General features: G+C 36.7%; 1 protein-coding gene and 1 long non-coding RNA gene across 2 annotated transcripts in view; one reads left to right on the top strand and one right to left on the bottom strand.

The window, feature by feature from the left end:
- The window catches only part of LOC129397777 (uncharacterized), a 213,741-nt gene extending 197,116 nt beyond the window's left edge, over window positions 1–16,625 (bottom strand). The window contains exons 1-2 of the long non-coding RNA XR_008625381.1: window positions 16,160–16,625; window positions 12,104–12,230 (exon numbers count right to left, since the gene is read on the bottom strand). This is a non-coding gene — a long non-coding RNA (uncharacterized LOC129397777). The remainder of the gene's footprint in view (window positions 1–12,103; window positions 12,231–16,159) is intronic.
- The window catches only part of ITGA1 (integrin subunit alpha 1), a 175,696-nt gene that overhangs the window by 76,411 nt on the left and 75,698 nt on the right, over window positions 1–23,587 (top strand). The window contains exons 3-6 of the mRNA XM_003827350.7: window positions 4,912–5,024; window positions 8,192–8,280; window positions 8,400–8,511; window positions 9,120–9,247. Coding sequence (XP_003827398.1) covers window positions 4,912–5,024; window positions 8,192–8,280; window positions 8,400–8,511; window positions 9,120–9,247 — 442 coding nt within the window. The remainder of the gene's footprint in view (window positions 1–4,911; window positions 5,025–8,191; window positions 8,281–8,399; window positions 8,512–9,119; window positions 9,248–23,587) is intronic.

Raw genomic sequence — 23,587 nt, 5'->3', positions numbered from 1 at the left:
CAACCCACCTCATCTTGACCAGAGGAGCTGCCTGACAGATCTACGTATGCCTTATCAGTTTAAATCTTCATCGCTCTCTACAAGCCCACCACCACCCTTCTACCTCCTCTGTAAATCTCACTAGACGACTGCAGCTATTATTTTCCAAAGAAGAAAAAGAGAGAGAGAGAGAGAGAGAGAAGCTACTAGGTCAAAATTTAATCCTCACTTCCTGTTTCAGTTAACTATTGCTGCATAATAAATCATTCCAATACTTAGTCACTTAAGCAGCAATGGTCTATAAATTCTCAAGATTTTTGAGGATTCAATAGGTATTCCCCTATTGCCTGGGCTCATCATCTGGTCCCTCAACTGGGGCTGGAGTGTCCAGGCTGGCTTTCCTCACACGTCTGGAAGTTCATGCTGTCAGCTAAAGCACCAATTCTGTTCCACGTGGCCTCTTATCCTCTGTTAAGCAACACTGGGCTTCTTCACATCATGATGTTCTCAGCTTTCAAAAACAGGTAAAATGGAATCTGTAAAGGCCTTTTAAGGCCTAGCCTTAGAAGTCATAGTATCATTTGTGCTGCATTCTATTTATCAAAACAAATCCTAGATTCAATGGGTGGAAAAACAGATTCTACCTCATGAAATAATAAAAGTCAAAGTCATGTTGCAAAAGTGTACACAATTCCAAACCATCGACCACCCTTGCAAACTGCTCAATACTGGGCTGCTCAGCGTGCTGCCTAGGGAATGGTCGCTCTTCCTCATTTTTAAGACAAACCTCTCCTTCTGGATCCACCCTGTCTACCTGCTCAGAGATTCTACTCCCTGTCCTGTGAAATCAGGGTTTCTCTTGTTACTGTTTCTTTCTTGCCATCATTTAGCCATATGCAGATTGCCTCCATGATAAATTTGGACACATCTCAAGCCCTTAATGGTTTGTCATTGCCCTGAAAAAAAAAAAAGCCACATTTATTAACACTGCCCATCTCCCTCATTTTTAGCCAAGTTACTTGAAATGAAATCTGCCACAAACATGTACCTCTCATTCTTGCCTCCTATTCTTTATATTGTTTCCTTCTTTGGTTTCTGTGACACCGCTGTTTTCTGATTCTTGCTACCTTTCTGATTACCCTTGCCTAGTTTTCTTCCTTTGCTCATTGAAACCTTAAGTGTTATTTCACCTTCAGATGTCAACATTTAGTGCTCTTCTCACTATATTTCGAGGTGGTAATATTTACTTTTAGGGCCTCAACCATGCTCATATCATGCTCATACATGTTCCACATGGTTTCTGAGATGTTCCCCAGCAAGACTGAGCCCACTTGCCTACAGAAGTAACTCATTATCAGTGCATCCTTTCTTGGCCTTTCTTCCTTCCCACTCTTCTTTTCCCCATCTCTACGCTTATGCATACTTGGAATTGCCTCCAAAAAACTTACCTGAACCAGAGTTTTTGTCTTGAATCTACTTTTGGAGAAACCCGAACTAAGACAGCTTATATCCTAAATATTTATAGAGTTAGTCCTTCAATCCTCTGTACTTCCTGAATCCAAATCCTCATCTGGATTACTTTAGGAATCCATATCTTGTCATTTGACTCTAATTTTGTTCCTCTTCAATTTACTTATGACACTTCAAGCAAATAAGCTTTGTAAATCAAAAAGTTGATCATGTTACATCCCTCTTTAATAGCTTCATTGGTTCCCAACTTCCCCCTACATAAAATAAAGCCAAAGTTCTTAAAGCTGACTATGAGAACATTCATGATCTGGACTCTTTTTACCTTTCTAGCCTGAACTTCTACTGCAGTTATACTGAGCTACTTGGCATTTATCAAAGGAGTGGTATTCTTCCTACTTCTAAGATTTGCTGAAGTTGCATCAAGTTCAGACCTATTCAATATTGCAATAGTACATGTATAGTTGTGCTTCTCTCTCTAAGTTATAAGCAAACTAAAAATTGTGTTTTATTCACTTTTGTATCATTTTATATCCTCAGGACCTGGCATAAATGCCCAGCATGTAAAATATTGTTAATAAACATTAATTACTCCAGCCTCAAATTAAATACTTTCTAAAATTGTAGGCTCATTTTTTTCTCTAAACTGTTTTTAACTGTAAAACCAATTTATTCCATTATGTATTTTACAACTGAAACTATTAGGAAAAAATAATCATAACCTCATTAATATAATTTGTTATATTCTTGATGTATTCCTGATTAATCTTTTAACATAGATGTTAGTTGTTTATTCATCTGAAATAAATACCTAATAATAATAAGAACTAACATTTAGATAGCACATACTATAAGCCAAATACTGTTCTAAGCATTTTATATACATTAACTTATTTATTTTTTTGATGATCCTCTGAAATGGATCTCCATTTTATAGATAAAAAAACTAAATCACAGACGGAGTAATTGACTTGTCCTAACCATATAGCTAAGTGAATGGTAAAGCCATAATTTGAACTCATATAGGCTGGCACCAAAGTTCATGCTATATTTCATGGAGAAGACTAAATTATTTAATACACAGAAAGCACTTAGAACAGGGCCTAGCACATGGTATAAATTCAATAAAGCCTAGCTGTCATTATCAGTGGTAGTATAATGAACATAGTAATTTGGTATCTTTCATGTTAAATTAGGGCACAGATTTTCACTAAATTAGATAAATTTTCACTTTGAGTTTGATCATAAATAATTTTCCATCCTACCATACAATGAATGTACAATATGCTATAGAATGATCCTGAAATAATTAGTTTTTATTTACCATATTTCTTTTACTCTTTCATAATTATATATAACACTATAAGCATTATCTTTGTGCATTAAGCTTTTCCCTCTTACTTTAGGTCATTTTATTTAGGATAGATTCCCAGAAGTAAAAATTATGTATTAAAGGGTTTGAACATTTTTGTAGTTCTTTATACAAATCAGAAATTGCTTTCCAAAGGCATTATATTAAAACCATGTTTTAGAGTCTCAATAGCTTAATATTTACAATTGTTTTATAAAATTTATTTTCATTAATACTAGCATGCCTATAGGGCCTACACAAAATAAATCCCATTTCTTTTCAATATGACAGACTTTCAAATATTTAAATTTTCAAAATGTGTGCCTAATCAATTGGTACTTCAATGCAACTTCTCAGTTCTCCGGCAGACATTCTTTCTCCATGCCGAACATCCCCAACTTTCCCAGCATCTTTTGTCTGACAAATTTACCAGACTCCTAACTATCTGAGTCATAGTCTCCTAAATACATTCCATTGTGCGTATGTCCCTCTTAATTTAGATATTTCAGACATGGCCTGACCAGCACAGAACACAGGGGGACTATCACTGCTTGACCAGGGCATCTATTTCCAGCACTGCAGACTAAAGTCACATTAGCATTTTTGGCACTAAAATACGCTGTTGCTCATGTTTATGTGCTATCATCTAAATCCCCCATGCCTTTTTCACATGAACTCCCATTAAGTGAGGGCTCCCACATCCTGCACTGACATAAATAATAGTATGCAGTTGAGCGAATTATTTATGTAGGTTCTAAGTAAACTTTAGTTTATTTATGTTTATTGTTCCAGAATGTTGAGATTCATCTGAATTCCTAAATATGTATATTGATATACTTGATAAGTATTTTTTTCTTGCTCTGTCTTATGGTGCTGATTGATAACTATATTTATACTTTTTATATCTTCACTAAAGTCATTAATAAAGTTGTCATCTGGCTGGGCGTGGTGGCTCATGCCTGTAATCCCAGCACTTTGGGAGGCCAAGGTGGGCGGATCACGTGGTCAAGAGACCGAGACTATCCTGGCCAACATGGTGAAACCCTGTCTTTACTAAAAATACAAAAATTAGTCAGGTGTGGTGGCGTGCACCTGTAGTCCCAGCTACTTGGGAGGCTGAGGCAGGAGAATCGCTTGGACCCAGGAGGCGGAGGTTGCAGTGGGCCAAGGTCATGCCACTGCACTCCAGCCTGGCAACAGAGCGAGACTCCATCTCAAAAAATAAAAATAAAAATAAATAAATAAATAAAGTTGTAATCTAACACAATCCCAAGTACAAAATCTCATAGTATGTAATTACAGTCCTTTAATTGCTAGCAGCCAGAGTTTTTGGATATGGCTACTCAGCCAGCAATAAATCAGCAACTGTGGATCCACCCAAGTATCTTACTATTTACTTTAGTTCATCCGATTCCTGAAGATATCATGGGAGACTTAAATGACTTGTTGGAACTAAAATCAGTTGTGATTATATGTTTTTTCCATTAATTACTGTTAGAATGGTTTTATAATTCTGTCTAAAAGGAAAGTAAGTGATTTTAACCTGGATCTCATAAACTACCCTTATTTTCTAAGCACTTATAAACTAGCACATGCTAATATTAAATCTTATGATGATCCAATGTTTATATTTCCTGACTTCTCTATAAAATTATCAGTTCATCATCGGAAAAAGTCACTTATACTTCCACATGTGTTTTATAAGTTAATACAGTAGCAGACTTAGCCAATAATTATTGATTATTTCAGTACCCCAATAAAAAATATGATAAAGTAATATAAACAAAATAATAAAGCAAAATCTCTGAAATATCTCTCCTACATATACACACACATATACATGTATATACACACATATATATGTATATACACACATATATGCTATATATGTATACTGTATATGTATGTGTGTGTGTGTATATATACTTTTTAATCCACATCAATATGCAAGAGGTAGGCTCTCTGCTTAGTTTACATGACATTAAATTACTAATAGCATGATTATTATCTGATTATGGGTGTTATTGTCAATTATCTTAAAATCAGTCATAAAACAACTCATATAAACTGTTTCTCAATGTTCAAAAATGTTTATTGATTTATTTAACTTCCAGGGTGCTTATTGGTTCTCCGTTAGTTGGCCAACCCAAAAACAGAACTGGAGATGTCTATAAGTGTCCAGTTGGGAGAGGTGAATCATTACCTTGCGTAAAGTTGGATCTACCAGGTATGTAAAATAAAAAAAATCTGGTTTTAGGCCAGGTGCGGTGAGTCACGCCTGTAATCCCCACACTTTAAGAGGTCAAGACAGGCATATCGTTTGAGCCCAGGAGTTTGAGACCAGCCTGGGCAACCTGACGAAACCTCATCTTTACAAAATATACAAAAATAGCTGGATGGGGTGGTGCACTACTGTAGTCCCAGCTACTCAAGAGGATGAAGTGTGAGGATTGCTTGAGCTCAGGAGTTTGAGACTGCAGTGAATGGTAATTGCGCCACTGCACTCCAGCCTGGGTGACAGAGTGAGACCCTGTCTCAAAAAAAAAAAAAAAAAAAAAAATCAGGTCTTAAATTATGCCCATTATTCTCACTGAAAACAGATTTTGGGCTGGGCGCAGTGTCTCACACCTGTAATCCCAGCATTTTGGGAGGCTGAGGCAGGCGGATCACCTGAGGTCGGGAGTTCGAGACCAGCCTGACCAACATGGAGAAACCCTGCCTCTACTAAAAATACAAAATTAAGCTGGGCGTAGTGGTACATGCCTGTAATCCCAGCTACTTAGGAGGCTGAGGCAGGAGAACTGCTTGAACCCGGGAGGCGGAGGTTGTGTTGAGGCAACATCACACCATTGCACTCCAGCCTGAGGAACAAGAGCAAAACTCCATCTCAAAAAAAAAAAAAAAAAAGAAAAAGAAAAGAAAAAAACAGATTTTAATCAACTCAAGAAAATATTAGAAGTAATCTATAATCATTTTTCATATAATCATTTATAATCTATAATCATTTTTCTATAATCATTTATCTTCCAGACTGACATAGAATGCCATTTTGATTCCCTCTGTCCTTAATTTGCTTTAGAAAGTCATCAAGGAGCATACATAAATTAGAATACCGTACTAATTTTATAACTTTTAACTCTCTGCGTTTTTCAGAATTCTTTCTAATTCAGTGGTAATGTGAAAGAACTTCTCCAAATAAACCTGCCCACCACATTCCCTCCACAAAATTTAACTTAGTGCCTGGTTTTCAAGAGGAAATAGAATCAGAGGAATTGTAATAGATAAATTTAATTTTAAAAATAGAATCACACAAGATAAATTTATATTGAAATAGATGTATTTGACAGAAATAGTAGGAATGTGACCAGAAAATTCCTACTAAAATTATCTAGAAATTAGAACCCTGTCAATGTTCTATACAATATTACATACTATGGAAATTATTTATAGCCCCACAAGTTTATTTCACATATTGTATTTTTCAGTTCTCCTTTTTTTGAATTTTCTATTTGTTTGTTTTTATGAACTTTTTTTCTTTACATGCATAAGCATACTTATAATAGCTGCTTTAATATCCTTGCCTGATAATTCCAACATCTGGAATATCTCAACATCACTTTCCATTTATTACCTTTCCTTGAGGTTGCATCACATTTTCCTGTCTTGTCTTGTAATTTTGAATCATAACCTGGATTATATTTTTGAATTACAGGTGTGGAGATTCTAGATTCTGTTATACGCCTGTGAATAGTCTTAACTTTTTTTATTAGCAGGAAATTTACTTGGCTCAACTCAATTTCCAAGCATTGACTTTCTTGCAATGACAAGTAGTTAAAATCTCTATTCAGGTTTTATTTCAGCTGGGCTATTTGAAATATACTCTGTGCATTTACTATTCAAGTCATCTAGTTATTTGGATAAAACATATATGCATATTATAGAACTGTTGTTTTGTGGCTCTTTTTCTAAGATATACTACTCTCCTCCTCATTTTGCAGCTGCTGTCATTGCCCTCAATCTCTGTTCTCTTTTTATTCAGTACAGTAAGACTAGGAGTTCTATTTGAGTTTTAGCCACTGACCAGGGCATTCCCTAGGTTGGGGGTGGGTTAGGGGTGGGGGACAAAAACAAAACAAAACACAAGAACACAAAACTCATTTAGTGCCAGTATCTTCTTCCAAGTATGGATTCCCCTCCATTTTCTGCCACCTTTCTAGTGCCTTCAGGTGATTGTTTTCATGTATTTTTTTTAATTCTTCCTAGAATTTATAGTTGTGATTTGCAGAGGAGCTGTTTTGTTAGGAGTTACTCCTCCCTTACTGGAAATTGGAATAGTTTTAAAATTAGGCTAGAGATTTTAGCCACATCAAGTACAGTAGGGAAGTTTCCACTGTGGTCCCTAATTGTCCCAGGAATGCTTTTCCTGGGTCAAGCTTTGTATATAAAACTCTAATCCAGATTATACAAGATCAATGCATACAATCGCCCAGCTCTAGGTGCTTTCAAAGCAAACCAGACTAAACTCTTGGACAAAGGCCATTGCGCAGATCAGGAAGTCTAACTGACCATTCCAGAATCTCTGCTTCCATTCCCCACTTTAAATCCACATACAGTCTTAACATGAAAACAACCTCTGGAACAAAAGGTGAGACAAATCTTTCTCAACCTGAATTTTGCCTCTTTCTAATATTCCACTCTACTAAGCAGATTTAGAAGTTCTTGTTTTTCCTGTCCAGTCTTTTTTCCTTTTTCTTTTTAGTGTGAGAAAGTGGAACTTCTTGCCAATATTGTTAGGCTGGCATGCTTCATGCTTCAGGACCCAACATTCCCTTCAGAATGTCAAATGTAGTCTCTTTACTGTGTTTCCTTTATCAAAACTTTCTGGACACTGCTGTAATATTCCTCTAGTTTCCTTTGTCACCCAAAGGATGTCCTCATGATTTTGGAAGTCATGGTCAAAAAACTGGTGTTTGAGTTTTCTTTTCTGATCTTCTACCCATTTCCCCTTTTCTTGCCAAAAATCGTGTTTCATCACTGGTCATTTATAATAAAGTTATAAGATTACATTATATCTACAGTATTATGAGATTAAAAACTTTGTTTTAATTAGCAAGAACGTGCAAAAAGCAATCCCCCATTCTCATTGCCCTGCTAGTTCTGCATTCTTTCACAGTTCAGCAAAACTATCTGAAATAGTTTCTGGGACATGAGCCAACTCTTCAGCCTTAGCTTGTTCATTATATTCCTTAAGAAGACTTGGAAGACTAATTAGTTGAACCAAAAGAAGAATGTGCTATGATATGAGCAAAACAAATAGAATGTCTTAATGAGAGATGCTTAAAATTTCACTTTGTGAAACTTTTTCTCCCTCATAAAATTTTGTTCTATTTTTAGTTAATACATCAATTCCCAATGTCACAGAAGTAAAGGAGAACATGACATTTGGATCAACTTTAGTCACCAACCCAAATGGAGGATTTCTGGTAAGAATGGAGAGAATGATATTTATTGACAACAGATATGCTATCATTTTAAGTCTTTGTAAGATCTGTTATATAATTTTCAGTCTAATGATTTCTAATTTTAAAACAATTTTTTAAAGGCTTGTGGGCCCTTATATGCCTATAGATGTGGACATTTGCATTACACAACTGGAATCTGTTCTGACGTCAGCCCCACATTTCAAGTCGTGAATTCCATTGCCCCTGTACAAGGTACAGATTTTATGCAATGCTCTTGCATGTTTGAAAAGCCTATGCAATGAATGAGACGTATGTATACAAAGGAGCATACCAAAAAGCTTAAAGTATTTTCTTAGCTACCAGCATTACCAATTTAGGTAAATGTTTGCTTTGCCAGTATATAACAAAATCTGACTGCTATTTTTGGAATTGATATTAGTGTAAATAACTTTACAAAGTCATTTTTAAACATCATAGATAAAGCTGTCGTGCTGCTTATATTTAAAGAATGAGTCTCTTTGAAGAAAGAAGTAACTTCATTTGAGATATGCTCAAAAACTGTTTTATAAAAACTTATATAAAATTCATATTGAGAAAATTTGCAAAGATAACTCTCATACAATACTAATTAAAATTCAGTAGGTATGAATTTTATCCCACACCAATTGTTATTGAAAGCAATGAATATTTTTATCATCTTTACTTTTTCAAAAACTATTTTTTATTGCTAAAACAATGTGTCTACTTTGGAGAACATCAGTTCATCTTTTAAAATGAACTTCTTTCAGCCATGAAAGCACTTCATATGCCTCTGAAAAAAATAGATTCCAAATTTGCACAATTGACTCCTTTTATTGCAGAATGCAGCACTCAACTGGACATAGTCATAGTGCTGGATGGTTCCAACAGTATTTACCCATGGGACAGTGTTACAGCTTTTTTAAATGACCTTCTTGAAAGAATGGATATTGGTCCTAAACAGACACAGGTATGTGACTTTGTGTTTTGATTTCTGTTGTTCTAAAGATAAAAATGCACAAATTTTTAATAAAACCAAATATTCTGAAAGCAAATTAATCAATAAAACTAAAGTTGAGAATGAATTTTATATCCATTTCCTGTTCTTATTTCTGATAAAAAGGACATTACTTTAAGCTGTGTTATTTTCTATTTTTTTCTTTTTTCTTTTTTCTTTTTCTTTTTTAGACAGAGTCTCACTCTGTTGCCCAGGCTGGAGTGCAGTGGTGCAATCTCAGCTCACTGCAACCTTCACCTCCCAGGCTCAAGCAATTCATATTTCTCAGCCTCTCCAGAAGCTGGAATTACAGGCATGCACCATCACACCTGGCTAATTTTTTAAATTTGTAATAGAGATGGGGTTTCATCATGTTGGCCAGGCTGGTCTCAAACTCCTAGCCTCTGGTTGATCCACCTGTCTCTGCCTCTCAAAGCATTGGTATTACAGGCGTGAGCCACTGTGCCCAACCTAGGCTGTGTTATTTTCTAAACAGAAAATATTATGAAAGCTGCCATTTTTAATGCACTTGAAAAATAACTCCTATAGATTTCTATAAACTCATAATTTAATTTTTACTTAAAATGGATATAGCCACTTTTGGTAATATCAGAGCCGGGTGTCAGAGTTTGTAGAAACTAATCTGACATCCCAAACAACCCATCACATTATAATCTCTCTTCTCATATTATATAAATAAGTTAGTAACTGACCAGAGGATACTACTTAAAGCCTGTTGTCCTTTCTGTTAATAATTTCTTTTCCCTAAGTTAAAAGCAAATGCCCCTGGCTATCTCTGCATAAAATCAAATAGTTGTTTGTTTATCCCCCCAATTAATATCTATTTCTAAACACATCTCCTTTATTGCCACTAAATGAAGTGGAACTTCTCACACAGCTTTTCCACTTTAGATACTGAGTTTAATTTAATTACATTTAATTAAATACATTTGACTGATTTAATGTTTATTAAACTCATATGGGCATATATATTAAAATACAGGGCAGACATAATGGATAACAGGCAAATAAAATGTCAAAATGAAGTCAATGCCTCAGGTCAGGAATTAGCCCTAGAATCAGAGCCTAAAATAGTTGTGTGGTTTGGAGGCTGTGGAGAGCATAGGAGACTTTAAGATTATAGTACTGCAATCAGTACAGTGATCTTCCTTTTTTTTTTTTTTTTTTCCTGAGGGCTTTACTTTGGGAGAAGTTTCTGAGGCACTGAAAAAGCGGACTGACTGCGTTAATGTTTGCCACACCTACATTAAATTTGGAACATAATATGTGCACATATATATACATACATGTGTCTTCATGTGTCTGTGTATATTTATGTCTCTCTTAATATTTTGATATCTATGTATATATAATTTTCTAAAAGGATGGTGGTTGAAAATTTCAAAGTTGAACTCAAACTTCAAAGTGAAATGTATTGCTTCATTCCAAGGCTGAATAGGTCTCTGTAGAGAGCGAGTGGAAGGGTGAGGTTATAAATATCCTACTGGACAATAGAGAACTTGTTGAAATCAGTGTAAAATCATTAAAAATGAAATGGGCTTTTACGTGTCACAAAATGTAATTTTCCCTGGAAGTGACTTATTTGCAATTGACCTTCTCAAGTGAAATTACTAGTGGATGGTAGGGGACCTTTTTTTCCCGTCTTGCTGCAGGGTACAGGGCAGCCTGCATCTTAACAGAACCACTCCAGGATGTGACTTGCTCTTCCTTCTGGCACCCATTCCACATGGACCTCCTTTTTTCCCTTCTGAGACCACTCTTCCTTCCTCCTTTCCTCGCTTCCCCTATCCCTTCTCTCCTTGGCCAATAAGATAGCATAGAGTCATAAGATTAAAGCTGGAAAGAATCTTAAAGGCCATTTAGCCCCAAACCTCAATTTATGAAGGAGACACGAGAGGCTAACTGACTTGTTTAAGGTCTTTCTGCTTGCTGATGGCAGATCAGAACACACACAGCTCTCTAATTGTAGCCCAGTTTGTTGTTGTTTTTTTTCTTTCTGAGGGCTCTACTTCTAGAGAAGCTTCAGAGCCAGTACCATCTAATGCCCCTGAATAGTAGATTTCAATCCTTTTCTATTTCATGAGGATGACTGTCCTCATCCTTCCTCAGGCAGCCTCTTGGCTGAAACCGTGCTAGGCTTGGCAATGCCTCACTGCCTGGACTAATACCTTAAATGAAATGGCTTGTGTTCCTGCTTTCTGCACTTTTGCCCATGATGTGCTTTCTTTCCTTCTTCTTGTTTTGTCCATCCCATTTGATCTTCTTACCTAACTTTTTCCTTCCAAAGCTAATAACATGCTTGAAATATTTTTTACAATTTATTATACAGCCATCTAAATATTTTATTTTACCTTTAAATTCACTTATGTATATTACTCTTAAAAGTTAATTTATTTGTAGCTATTTGTGAAAATTAGTGCAGCTGTGACATGTTTGAAGTTGGTCCACAACTTTAGAAAGAAAATCCATACGGCTCTTTTAGAATAATAATTACAGCTTCTCTGAAGATCTATGCCAGTGACTCCATTTTGTAAAGAAATAAATAACAGTCAATTGCTTATATGCTCGACTTATTCTTCTGCAATTTTGATGCTTTTCAGTTAGAACTATAATTAATTTACATTTCTGTGTTGAGAGTCCTAAAAGAGGAGCTATTCTGCCTGTCCACCAGAGGAATTCTAGCCTGCCAGGGTGGGCAACATGAAGTTATATGTATTTTCTGGAGGGAACAATGGCTCTATTCAGACAAATTCAGGAGGGCCCTCGGGGTCCAGATGCTACCAGTGAATGGGAGGAAAATGAACTTACCCTGCAGCAGAAGAGTTCAGTTACATTTACCAAGATCCAGGACCTCAATCCACAAAGAAGAATATTTCTGAATGAAGCACTCTGCACAGTGTCGTTTACAGTATCTTCTGACTTCACCCAAGGGAACCTGATTTTTAAAGAGAGAAACTGATTATATTTCTGAATTTTTATGTCACATCTTGCTTTCATCGTTGATTGTGGAGCTTAACCATATACATTCATTCATTTATTCAGATGTATGTACTAAGGGCTTGCTATGTTCCAAGCTCTATGCTATAGCTTGGGTAATAGTGGGGAAGATGACGGACAAGGGTGCTGCCTTAATGGTGCTTCTGTCTAATGCCATGTTTCTCCAATTATGGCTCATGGAATTTCTGCTTCCAAATCACTGGGATGCTTGAACTATACCCCAAATTTTCAAAATCAGAATCTCTGAGGGTGGGGCTATAGAGCCTGCATTATATATAAGCAACCCATATGATTCTTTTCTGTTTGTTTTTTTGACAAGGAGTTTCACTCTTGCCACCCAGGCTGGAGTGCAATGGTGCGATCTTGGCTCACTGCAGCCTCCACCTTCCGGGTTCAAGCAATTCTCGTGCCTCAGCCTTCTGAGTAGCTGGGATTACAGGCATGTGCTACCATGCCCAACTAATTTTTGTATGTTTAGTAGAGATAGGGTTTCGCCATGTTGGCCAGGCTGGTCTTGAACTCCCGACCACAGATGATCCGCCTGCCTCGGCCTCCCAAGGTGCTGGGATTACAGGCTTGAGCCACTGTGCCTGGCCCCATATGATTCTTAAACAAGATTAAAGTTTGAGAAACACTGGACTAAGGCATAATTATTATATTAGTGTGCGTGTGTGTGTGTCTGTCTGTCTATCTGTGTTTGCTGCATACCGTAGATAATAGGCACCTCAAGAGCAAAGGCTGCGTCATCTTCTTATCTTCGTCAGTGGCCAGCCCAGTGGTTTACTGTAGCATAGTAAGCCCTCAATGAGCACTTGTTGAGTAAATGTTTGTATCATATTGAGTCCAGTTTTGTATTTTTCTCTGATTATTGGACATTTAATGAGTCTTTTTTCTATAACTGGTATTTTAAAAATTATTTTAAGTATATTACTTTATACTTTATTCTCTAGTGTTCAGTCTTTTCTAATCTTTTTTTTTTCTATTTTGGCTTATGTTTTATCAGTGACTAAATTCATAAATAATTCTCTAAAATAAAGAGATTGGAAAGGACATATTTACCAAGCCATTGCTTTTGCTAAATAACATTTAATAGGGTTTTAAGTATAATGCCTGTAAACTCTTTTTAAAGTTTGATCATCTTTCAGTGGATTCAGAAAAGAAATCCTGTCATAGAAAATTTGGAAAGACATTTCCTTTTCAAAGAAAATATGTGCTGAAAAGCATGCTTATCTTTCATGTAGTCTTACAGCAATTCTTTCCAAAAACTGTTTGCTTGACAATCAATTCTTTTTCTTGACTGGTTGCTAATGTAATTTAAATCCATTTGATTTGTTTGTTTGTTTGTTTGTTTTTAGTTTTATTTGTTTCTTTCAATGAAAGCATTCAATTCCACCCTATGATTGGCAGAATTAGCTTCTGGAATTTATTCTCCCCTTCATGTATTCTATCTCCGTTTCTGAAAGGAACAGATGTAAAAATGAATTGTGAGAAAGATTACCCAGAGGAGGGTGCAAAAGATAGAAAGCTAAGAGCCGGACAGAGAACTTTTAGACTCCTCATCCATACCACATTTCTAAAAGACTATGAATGTAGTTGATAAGATTTGTAGAGAGGATTTCTCTGTAGAAAGAGCCTACTCAGAAAGGCTTCAGTGGGGTCATACACATCTTGGTATGTGTATACTGGAGTTGGGACACATAGTTGATTGACTAATGCCTAACTCCTGTCTGAATTGTCAGAGCATGACAGCAGCTGTTATGTCTAGCTGCTGACAGGGAAGTCGGAGCAGAGGTCACTGCACTGGAGTAAGCCTGCATCCCCAGAGATTGTTAGAATGCATGTGTTTTCCCAGGATTGGCATGGGTACTCAAAAGCAAGAGCCAGTGTGAGGTCATGTCAGGGCCTGTCCTTAGGGATTACTGGAAGTGAGTGGCTGCCTCTGCAGAGAATGCAGAAGATCTCTGTAATTCTTAGGGACTGAGGCAGTGGGATGCATTCACTCAGAGCAAGGGTGTAGGTGAGATATCTCAAGGAAGGGAGTTCTCCAAAGAACCCTTGAAAAAGTTGTACATACCTATTAGGACCTGATTCATCTTAGGATAATACCAATGCAGTAATAATTTCTCTATCCTTATTTATCTTCCCTACCTCTGTCCCTGGAAGGTCAGAAATCACAGTTAGCACTCTAAGTGAAAACAAGTAGGAAAGCAAATAAAAGCCAGTCATGCATCTTTCTCAACTACAGGCTTCTTACCTCGTGTAAGCCCTTAGTAGAAGTAGGAGAGAAGATTTAACTACAAATGCGCTTTGATGTTTCGCCTTGTTGGTTTTAATTTAGACAGAACCATATGAAAATATTGCTGTTTGATCTTTTTTTTCCCAACCTACAAATACAGCAATTTCATTTGGTACAGCCTAAATTAAAATATATAACTTTTTAAATTAACAGACATTTTAAAACTAAGAATAAAAAAAAGTCATAAGATATTTATCTTTCCATCTAGGGATAGCAAAATACTTCACTTTAAATAAATTTTGAAGGACTGGTGGTCCACAAATAAAGGTTATATTCTAATTACACCTCCTGTATTTTTGTTTGCTGTATTGATTAGTTACACATTTGGTACAATAGATATAGATTGAATATGATTCCTATTCTCTGCAGTCATAGATTTGTCATTTAGTAATTGCAAGCAATAAAAGGCAGAGTCAAAGATATGGAATATTTCCCAAAGTAACTGTTACCTCCAAAAAACAAAAATCAAAAAAAAAAAAAAAGGAAAGGGGGAAGGAAAGAAGGAAGGAAACTTACATTAAGTTTTCCATGTGACAATTTAGTATACATTAGGGAAATACAACACAACGATGGAAACATTCACTCTAAAGAGTTACTCAAAATCCATTCTATGTTTCTGTGTGGCCCAATTAAGACTTTTGCAAGCATAGTCAAGGAATTTTTGTCAACCAATTTTTTACCCAAGACAGAGTAAAGGCTATAAAATTGCCTTTTAAAAATCACCTATAAAAACAAACCTGAAACACTCTGAGCTTGCCATTAAAGATGTGATGGTATAAACATTATGGAGGTCTTATTGATCCTCAATACCTAAACATAACATTGCTTTTAATAATAAATGAAGATAATATAAATATGTCAAATAAGTGTGCATTACCCTAAATAAAACCAGTAAATTGTGAGGCTTGATATAAAAGTGAAATATACTAATGGAACAATGTCTAGATTGTTCACATCAAAAGTGTAGCATAGCATTAAACCAAGCAAAATGAAAGAGAGAAATTAATTAAATTTTAGGAATATTATTTATCTTCCTTTTTACTGCTGATTTTATGGCCATTTCCCTAGAAGCCTTAAATCTGGGGCCTGATTCATTGTTTGTAGGTCTGAAAAGAAGCCTGAGGGAGACATGCAGCCATACCTTTGTCAGTCTGCCTACAGTTTCCGAATGTGGGGTAGGGAATGGGGTGAATCTTCTCTCCCACTAGCCTCTAGTCTCCATTCTCCCACCCCTCCAGCCATCAGGCACTAGAATAATCATTCCAAAGTAAGTTCAGAACATTTCCCTAATAACAAACAAAAAAGAAACAAATAACTCCTCTTGTTGCCTGCTAAATAGTATCCAAGCTCTCTAGTGGACTAACTGGCATCTGACCACCTGGCCCGGCCATTTCTCATGCATCCTGCTTCCCCTTACGCCCGCCTCAGTCCTTTTTTTCTTTTCTTTTTTTTTTTTTTTTTTTTTTTTTTGTGGCAGGGGGAGATGGAGTTTTGCTCCGATCTCTGCTCACTGCAACCTCCGCCTCCCGGGTTCAAGCTATTCTCCTGCCTCAGGCTCCCGAGTAGCTTACCCTTCAGCCATTCCTGGGCCCTTGCCTTCCTTGTTCATGAAGTGTTGTGCTCTTGTTACTTGCTTTTCCTGTGATTCCCTGCTCCATCTCAAGCGCTGTATTCTAGGAGAATTTCAAATGTCACTTTCTCTGTAATTTTCTATGATTATCCTACCCACTGTTCTTGAGAAAAATGCCTTCCTCTCCTATGTTCCCATAGCAGCTGCAACCGTGAGAGCATATTTCCTTACTGCTCTTATCACTCAGTAGCATTGCTCTTTGTTTTTTGGGTCTGTCTCTTCTAGTAGACTGAATTACCTGATGACAGAATTGTGCCTTAATCTTTTCATTTATGGAAGATAGTCTAGGGTTTTATGTATTCCTAGCACATGACATGAGCCATTTATGTTGAAAAAATGGGAGTTTTTGAATTTTCACCTTCTCATGTATAAAATCGTTGTTTTAGTGACCTCTTTCCCTTACTTTGCTTCATAAAGTCATATTGATCCACTGAGCTGGAAGGTACTTGCTTGTGGGGGATTCCCCTGGACAACCCTTTACATTGTATTTCAGTCTTTTCTTTGCAGGTGTTTACCCACCTAGCCCTATTCCCCTCAGCCCTGATTTCTCCTATAGCCCTTGCCCTTCTCCACAAACACAGTGAATTAACTTTGTTTTAACCTCTCCTATCTTTGCATTTTTGAGCCTACGTCACTTTCATTGTAGCATCTTCCATGAAGCAAGAGTCCAGATAAAGATACCCTTTTTCTAGAACCTGTATCTATTATGTATCAACTTTATTATGTTTCTGAACACTTGTTTCCTTAGGAAATAATCATCTACCTGTAAATCAGTCCCATTTATATCCCTCTTTATAATGACAAAATGTTAAACCTAGCCTCTGCTAACATAGCTTCAGAATGGTTTGTGCTAACAGTTAACTGGGATTGTATCTTGTATTATCACTACATTCATATCCTGACTTAGTCACACTGGAAGCATGTTGTAGGGTAGGGCTTTGTACCATAGTTTGATAAAAGGAAATATACATTGGCCAGACATAAAGCCTGAGCTCTTTTCATATTAGGCAATTGTGCATCTTACAGGAACACACAAAAACACCTCATTGTTTCACCTTGTCATTACTTCAGTAAAGGAACGATTGACTTGGTAATATTAGTTATTGAATGAAAGCCCAGAAACTTAGCTTATGCTGGGCATTAAAATTTGGGTGCTGGTGTAACCCTGACTTAACAAGATAGATATAGAAGATAATAATATAATTATTAATTAATAGATAACTCCATTCCTTCATAACTCTTTGACTAAATATACTTATCCTAGTTGACTTTCTGTTGCTATAACAAAATACCCAAGACTAGACAATTTGAAAAAAAAAAAAGGTGGATTATTTAGTTCATGATTCTGGAGGCTGGGAGGGCCAAGATAGGGTGGCTGCAGCTGTTCAGCTTCTGGTGAGGGCCTTGCGCTTGGGTCATAACATGGTGGAGAAACAGGAATGGAAGCAGCCACGTGCAAAAAGACCAAACACAAGAGGCAGCCTCGCTTTGTAACAACCTGTTCTCTTGTAGTAACTAATCCAGCCCCACAAGAGTGAGACTCACTCCTATGATAAAGTCTCTCTTGACTCCTCTTTTTGCCTCTTAAAGGCACCACCTCCCAACACCACTCCATTGGAGACCAAGCATCAACATGAGTTTTGGTGTCTCGGTGGGGACAAACCATATTCAAGCTGTAGCAGAAATTCATAGCTACTTTAGATACTTCTTTTTCTTAAACACTCTTATCATTTAAGATAGTTGTTAAAATCTTAAACATGACTTTCAGTTTCATAAGAGACTAATCCAAAAGGCCCTCCTTTCAGTGTTTTCTGATAGTGTCCTTCCTTTCATGTTCACACACTCACTTTTCTCCCTCTTTCTTCTCTGCACCCAAAAGAAATGAAGTCATTGGATAATTAATTTGCTTTAATTGAGCAGATATTTATAAAGTGTCTGGACAATCAAGTATTATGCTAGGTGTCAAGAGCAATAAAAAAAAATCACTGAAATGTTGTTCCTGATTCTAAAATCTTCCAATTTAGAAATGAGGTAAAATAATATATTGGGACAGCTACAATGCATGATGGTATGTCATAAATATAATGAAGGTGAATTTAAAACACAGAACAATTAGTTGATCTTGACAAGTAAGTAAGTCTTACTGTTGTAGAACATTTTTTCCCAGTCTGAGGTGTTGAATATGATCCTCACAAAAAAATATTACTTTAAATAAGAATAAAATATACCAGGTCTTCCAATTAGTAATCCACAATGCATGTTTTTAAAGACTCTGAGAAAACTTTCAAAAGAATTTGCTTATAAGTCTAAATAGAACAAGTAGGGATAGGAGTAAGAGAAAACCTTACTCTTTTGCATCATTTGCAATTTGTGACAGTTTTCATAGTGATAGGAGAAAGGTAGAGATGGGGAGGAGTCTGCTGTAAAGATATATATTTAACTTTATTTTACTCATTGTTTTCCAAGATTATTTGACCATAGAATTCTTTTTTAAATCAAACTTAGTAACATACGAAGGGATGCTAGTATTCCCCAAAAAAAAAAAAAAAAAAAAAGTGAGTGGATATTTGTGTGGGGGCTTACCAGAAAATATGATTGTAAATCTCATATTTAAGTGGAATGTTCTACTAAGTGTTACAAACCTCTTGTTCATGTAACAAAATTCATAGCCAATTGTGTACCTGATTTATGCCATAGCCTGAATCAGCCTTTAGGTCTCTTTGGCCTTGGATTGTAATTATCTACCCATCTGTTTATTTTGTTCTACTTAATCAAGAGGTTTAAACCACATCTCCCCAGGAGGTAAATGTATCCTTTCCAGTTGTCTCTGAAAAGGAATTTTCCTTCTGCATGTGACTCCTTATCCCCCGTGATATTATAAGAAACTGTTCTTTCTATATTCATCTACTCTTTTACTGATACCATAAACTGCTCTTTACAATCTCTGGGAAAGAATGTCCACATTTAACCCAGTTGCAGCTTTTTAGCTGTCATCCCTGCATACCCATTTCTATTCATCAAAATGCCTAGGATATTTCCACCTCCATTATTTGTTGTCACCAGCTCTCTATCCAACTTCCACCATCTGACTTTTGTATCATCCCAACGTAATTGGCTACTTCAAGTCAAATATTAGGATTACTGGTTTTTTTTTTTCCTTTTTCCTCTCAATTTCTAGGATGACTTAAACTCCTTTAATTATCATCTTTGACATATTTTCCAGGCTGAGGGCCACTTTGTTTCCTTCCATAGTACTTTCATAATCTCTTGGCTATTTTTGAGCTGGCTTTCAGATTCAGGAAGCTGAATCCTCCTTCCTCCTTGAGGATTTTCACGTGGGAGAGAATAAATATGCTTGTGATTTTCTCTCCTCTTGCTTCCTCACGATGTTCATCACTTGGCTCACTTTTTAACTTGCTATTTAATTCTCATACTTTATTTGATTCTGCTACATACATTTACATTATGCTTGTTTTATTAGCCTTAAATTATAAGCTAAGGTGAAATGGGAACTATCTCTGTTGAATTGAATCTCACCAATATTCAGCACAACATTACATTTGTTTGTTTTGTGATTTGACCCTTTGTCTGTAATGAAAATTAATACTAGGTTAGTGCCAAAGTAATTGCGGTTTTGCCATTATTTTTAATAAATGGTACCCTTTTCTGGGGAAGACTCACAGCAGACCTTACTCTTTCTGGTTCCTAAGAAAACAAGCACCCCGGTATCAGCCAGGGAACTACATTGAATGTCATTTCCCTGAGACTTGTTTTTCCACTGCTCCCTCTTCACATTTCCCAGACTTCGTTGTATCTCTCTTTTTCTGCTTATCATTATTTCCCTGCTATCTCGGTTTTCCATTTGCTTATGCGAAATGTTACAGTCATCTAGTAAGAATGTCTTAGGGTCAGCTGTGAGCAAAGCAAAACAGCAGTGAAGGATAAGAGAATATCAAAAGCCATGACATAGTCCATACTCTTTACCCCTGCCTGTCCCTCTAAAGTTAGGATGTACTTGGGAAGATACAGTGTGCACTCAAAGAGTTGAGAAGAATGCAATACTCACAGACAAGTTTGTTTCAGAGTTCCAAGAAGGGGAAGCTCAATATGGGCTATCCTGGCAACAAGGTAAGAAAAGTTTTGCAGAGAGAGTGGAACTGGAATTAAATCTTACAAGATTAGCTTAGTAGGAGGGACAAAGAAGAGCATTTGGTAGGAGTGGAGTTCATATTGGGGAGTCCTGAAGATGGGGGTGAATGGAGAATTTAGCATTGGAATATTGAGGGACTGAAGGTCAAGAGGAGAAAACTGGATTTTAACATATGGACCTAGTATTTCAAGGAGTAGCTTGAAGTTTTATCTATTTTTAAAAAATTAGAATAAAAATCTATCTTTTAAAGTATATTTCGAAGTCATTGATACAGGCAATGGAGAGTTATTGGAGGTTTTTGAACAAGTATGTTATGGGATGAAAGCAGAGTTTCAGGACAGCTAGTCTGCCAGGAATATGTAGAAGGATTTGAAGAGAGTGGAAATGAAGAGAGGGAGATCAGCAGCAAAGAGACTGACCATTGCCATGATCCAATTTCAAAGCAGTGATGTCTGGCCTGAGCTAAGGTAATGAGGTAGGAGGCGAGACTTGACTCTGGAGTCGGGCTCCATCACCAGATCAAATTGAGGACTAGCTAAAACAGGGATGAGGCAGAAGATGCCTTCCATAAACAAGCCCACCAGGGTGCCATGTTAGTTTACCATTGACATGGCAACAACCAGGAGTTACTGTCCCATTCCATGGCAATGACCCAAGGACTCAAAAGTTATTACTCCTTCCCTAGAAAGTTCTGCATACACCACCTCTTAATGTACATGTGATTAAAGTTAAGTATGAATATAACTGCAAAACTGCCCTGAGCTGCTCCTCTCTGCCTGTGAGGTAGCCCTGCCTGGCAGGAGCAGTCACGGAGCTATAAGGCCACCAGAGCTGTAACGCTGCAGCTTCAAAATAAAGCTGTTTTCTTCCACCTCTGGCTTGCCCTTGAATTCTTTCCTGAGCAAAGCCAAGAACCCTTGTGGGCTGAAACCCATTTTGGGGCTCACCTGTCCTGCATGACTAGGAATGCAGGGACACAGTTGACAGCTGCCTTAGATCCAGCTCCCAGAAGCAAACCCTGAGAGGACGATTCACATGATAGTGATTTATTTGTGAGGAAGCATTTCCAACAGAAAGCAGATGAAGAATTGGGGAAGCAAAACAAGGTATCAACAGAGGACAAAGGAAAGTGTAATTTCAAGTGGAATCCAGGCCTCAGCTTGATATGGAAGGGGAGTTTCTACTTGAGTCAAGGGGCTGATTTCTCATTCCCTGCACTCACCATTGCCTGTGGATCAGGGTGATGGGGAGCTGAGGAGGACAGGGGACTCCCAGACACTCCTGGTTTTTTCAGTCTTTGGGGTAAAGCAGTTTAGTAGCTCAAGTGCAGTCATCTGAAGAGAGTCTCAGGTAGAGTTGTTAGAAGCAAAGTATCCAGAGCAGATAAGGGAATAGGCAGTTACAACTCATCTTATATTTTAAGATTTACAAAGAATAAGCTTTTAGAAGCCAGGCACATATTGGAGGTGGATAGATGGATGATAGAGATGTAAAATTTAAAGCACTGATTTCTGACTTACCAACATTTTGAGTTTTTTACTATTCCTAGTGTGAAGATAATTTTTCCGGACAATCCAATGGTTCATAGTAGGTTCTTTAAGATATGTAAAGTGTGTTGTAAATGTAAAGTATTAACACACATGTGGCACAAAGCAGTCTTGTTAAGTTGGCATCTCTTCAGCTCCTCTCATGTGAGCTCATCCCCACATGTAAGTGAGATAACCCTTTTTCCCAAGGAGTTGGCAGTTTACGACAATTAGATTAAAACCAATAAATGAGAACAACGTGGACTCATTAGTAAAAAATAGTTGTAGTGTTTGACAGCGCTCAAATGTGCAACCTCCTTTGAGATTCATGGTCATTCCTTTAAAAGGAGACCAGGTTACAATTTGTGTGACTTGTGTCTAGCAGCATTCAAAGCCACAGAAGCATATACAGAGGAGGAGATAATTGGATTTAACCCGAGTTGGAAGTTAGCCAAGTGAGTCATTGGAGGGAAAAAAAAGGTTAAATGAGTTAAATGTTTGCAAATAAATGATTATAGTCATTGGACCATGGAATCTAGTCTAAGTACCAAAAAAAAAAAATGGCAGTATTAATGAATTAGTTGGAGGTCTTGATGTGGTCAGGGAATTAGTGAAATGAGCCAAAGTTAATGTTCAAAAAGAAGGACATTTGAAATTGGGATTGACCTGCTGACAAGGTCTTCCAAATGACAAGGTCAAGGATAAGACCTTGGGAGAAGATGGCTAGAGGAAAGATTACTGATGCTGGGGAGGTCAAAGAAATGAGAGACTAGGGTATTCCACAGATTATCAGTGGATACTAGATTAATAGATTATTAAGTAGATGCTAAAATTTTCAAGAAAAACAACAGGAGTAGGAGGGAAAATTTTCAAAGTTCTTTAGCCTCTTAATCAAATAAAAACAAGGGGGAAGAAAAACAAAGCAAACTCTGTAAGATGTCCTTAATTGATGAGCAATTAACTTCCACAACAGTGTTTGTTCACTTTGATACCTAGAATTAGCCATAATGATTATCCAAGTAACAAAACCATTTTGCTTTTATTTACACTGAACATTTATATACCCAAAGACATGTGTATCCATGGATATGTCCCTTAATAATTATTCAGTGTCTCCAAGGATTACTAATCAAAAACTTTAGGGTCATTGAAGAAAAGAATTTTAAATTTATGCAGAGGGTAATAAAAATGTTCCTCACATTTTATTATAAATAAAGAAAATATCCTGAATTGCAGTCATAGATGTGTCTTTATCCACTTTATTATTTTTGTGTAATTAGTTGGCTGTATCCTATCTTGTTCCCAAAGGGTCTTCTGGTCATCTTTATTCCAAATATAGTATCTCTCTCAGAATAGGTGGTAAAGGATATTGGGTGAAAGATAAACTCACAGAACAAGGCTAACCTGGACATGAATTGAGCAGAGTGCATGTTCATTCAGCTGATGATGTAACCTCATCTTACAATTACATATATTCTCTAGTTATTTCTTATTTATCTTATACCTAACTAAGCAACTTTAGGAGAGAATTCATATGTTCTATTATTTTTTACAAAATATGATATATGTATTTATCTATTTGTTTCATCATATACTCTAACATATCTCAGTTAACTAGCTAGTTAATCAAATTCATTGAGTAGCCATGAAATGGCAGTGGCACTCAGCAGAAGCTAGCAGGTTGGGGTGACTA

Source organism: Pan paniscus, chromosome 4 (genome assembly GCF_029289425.2).
Source record: "Pan paniscus chromosome 4, NHGRI_mPanPan1-v2.0_pri, whole genome shotgun sequence".
Classification (NCBI taxonomy): domain Eukaryota; kingdom Metazoa; phylum Chordata; class Mammalia; order Primates; family Hominidae; genus Pan; species Pan paniscus.
The sequence above is the reverse complement of the archived record's forward strand: the minus strand, read 5'-3'. Positions and strand labels throughout refer to the sequence as shown.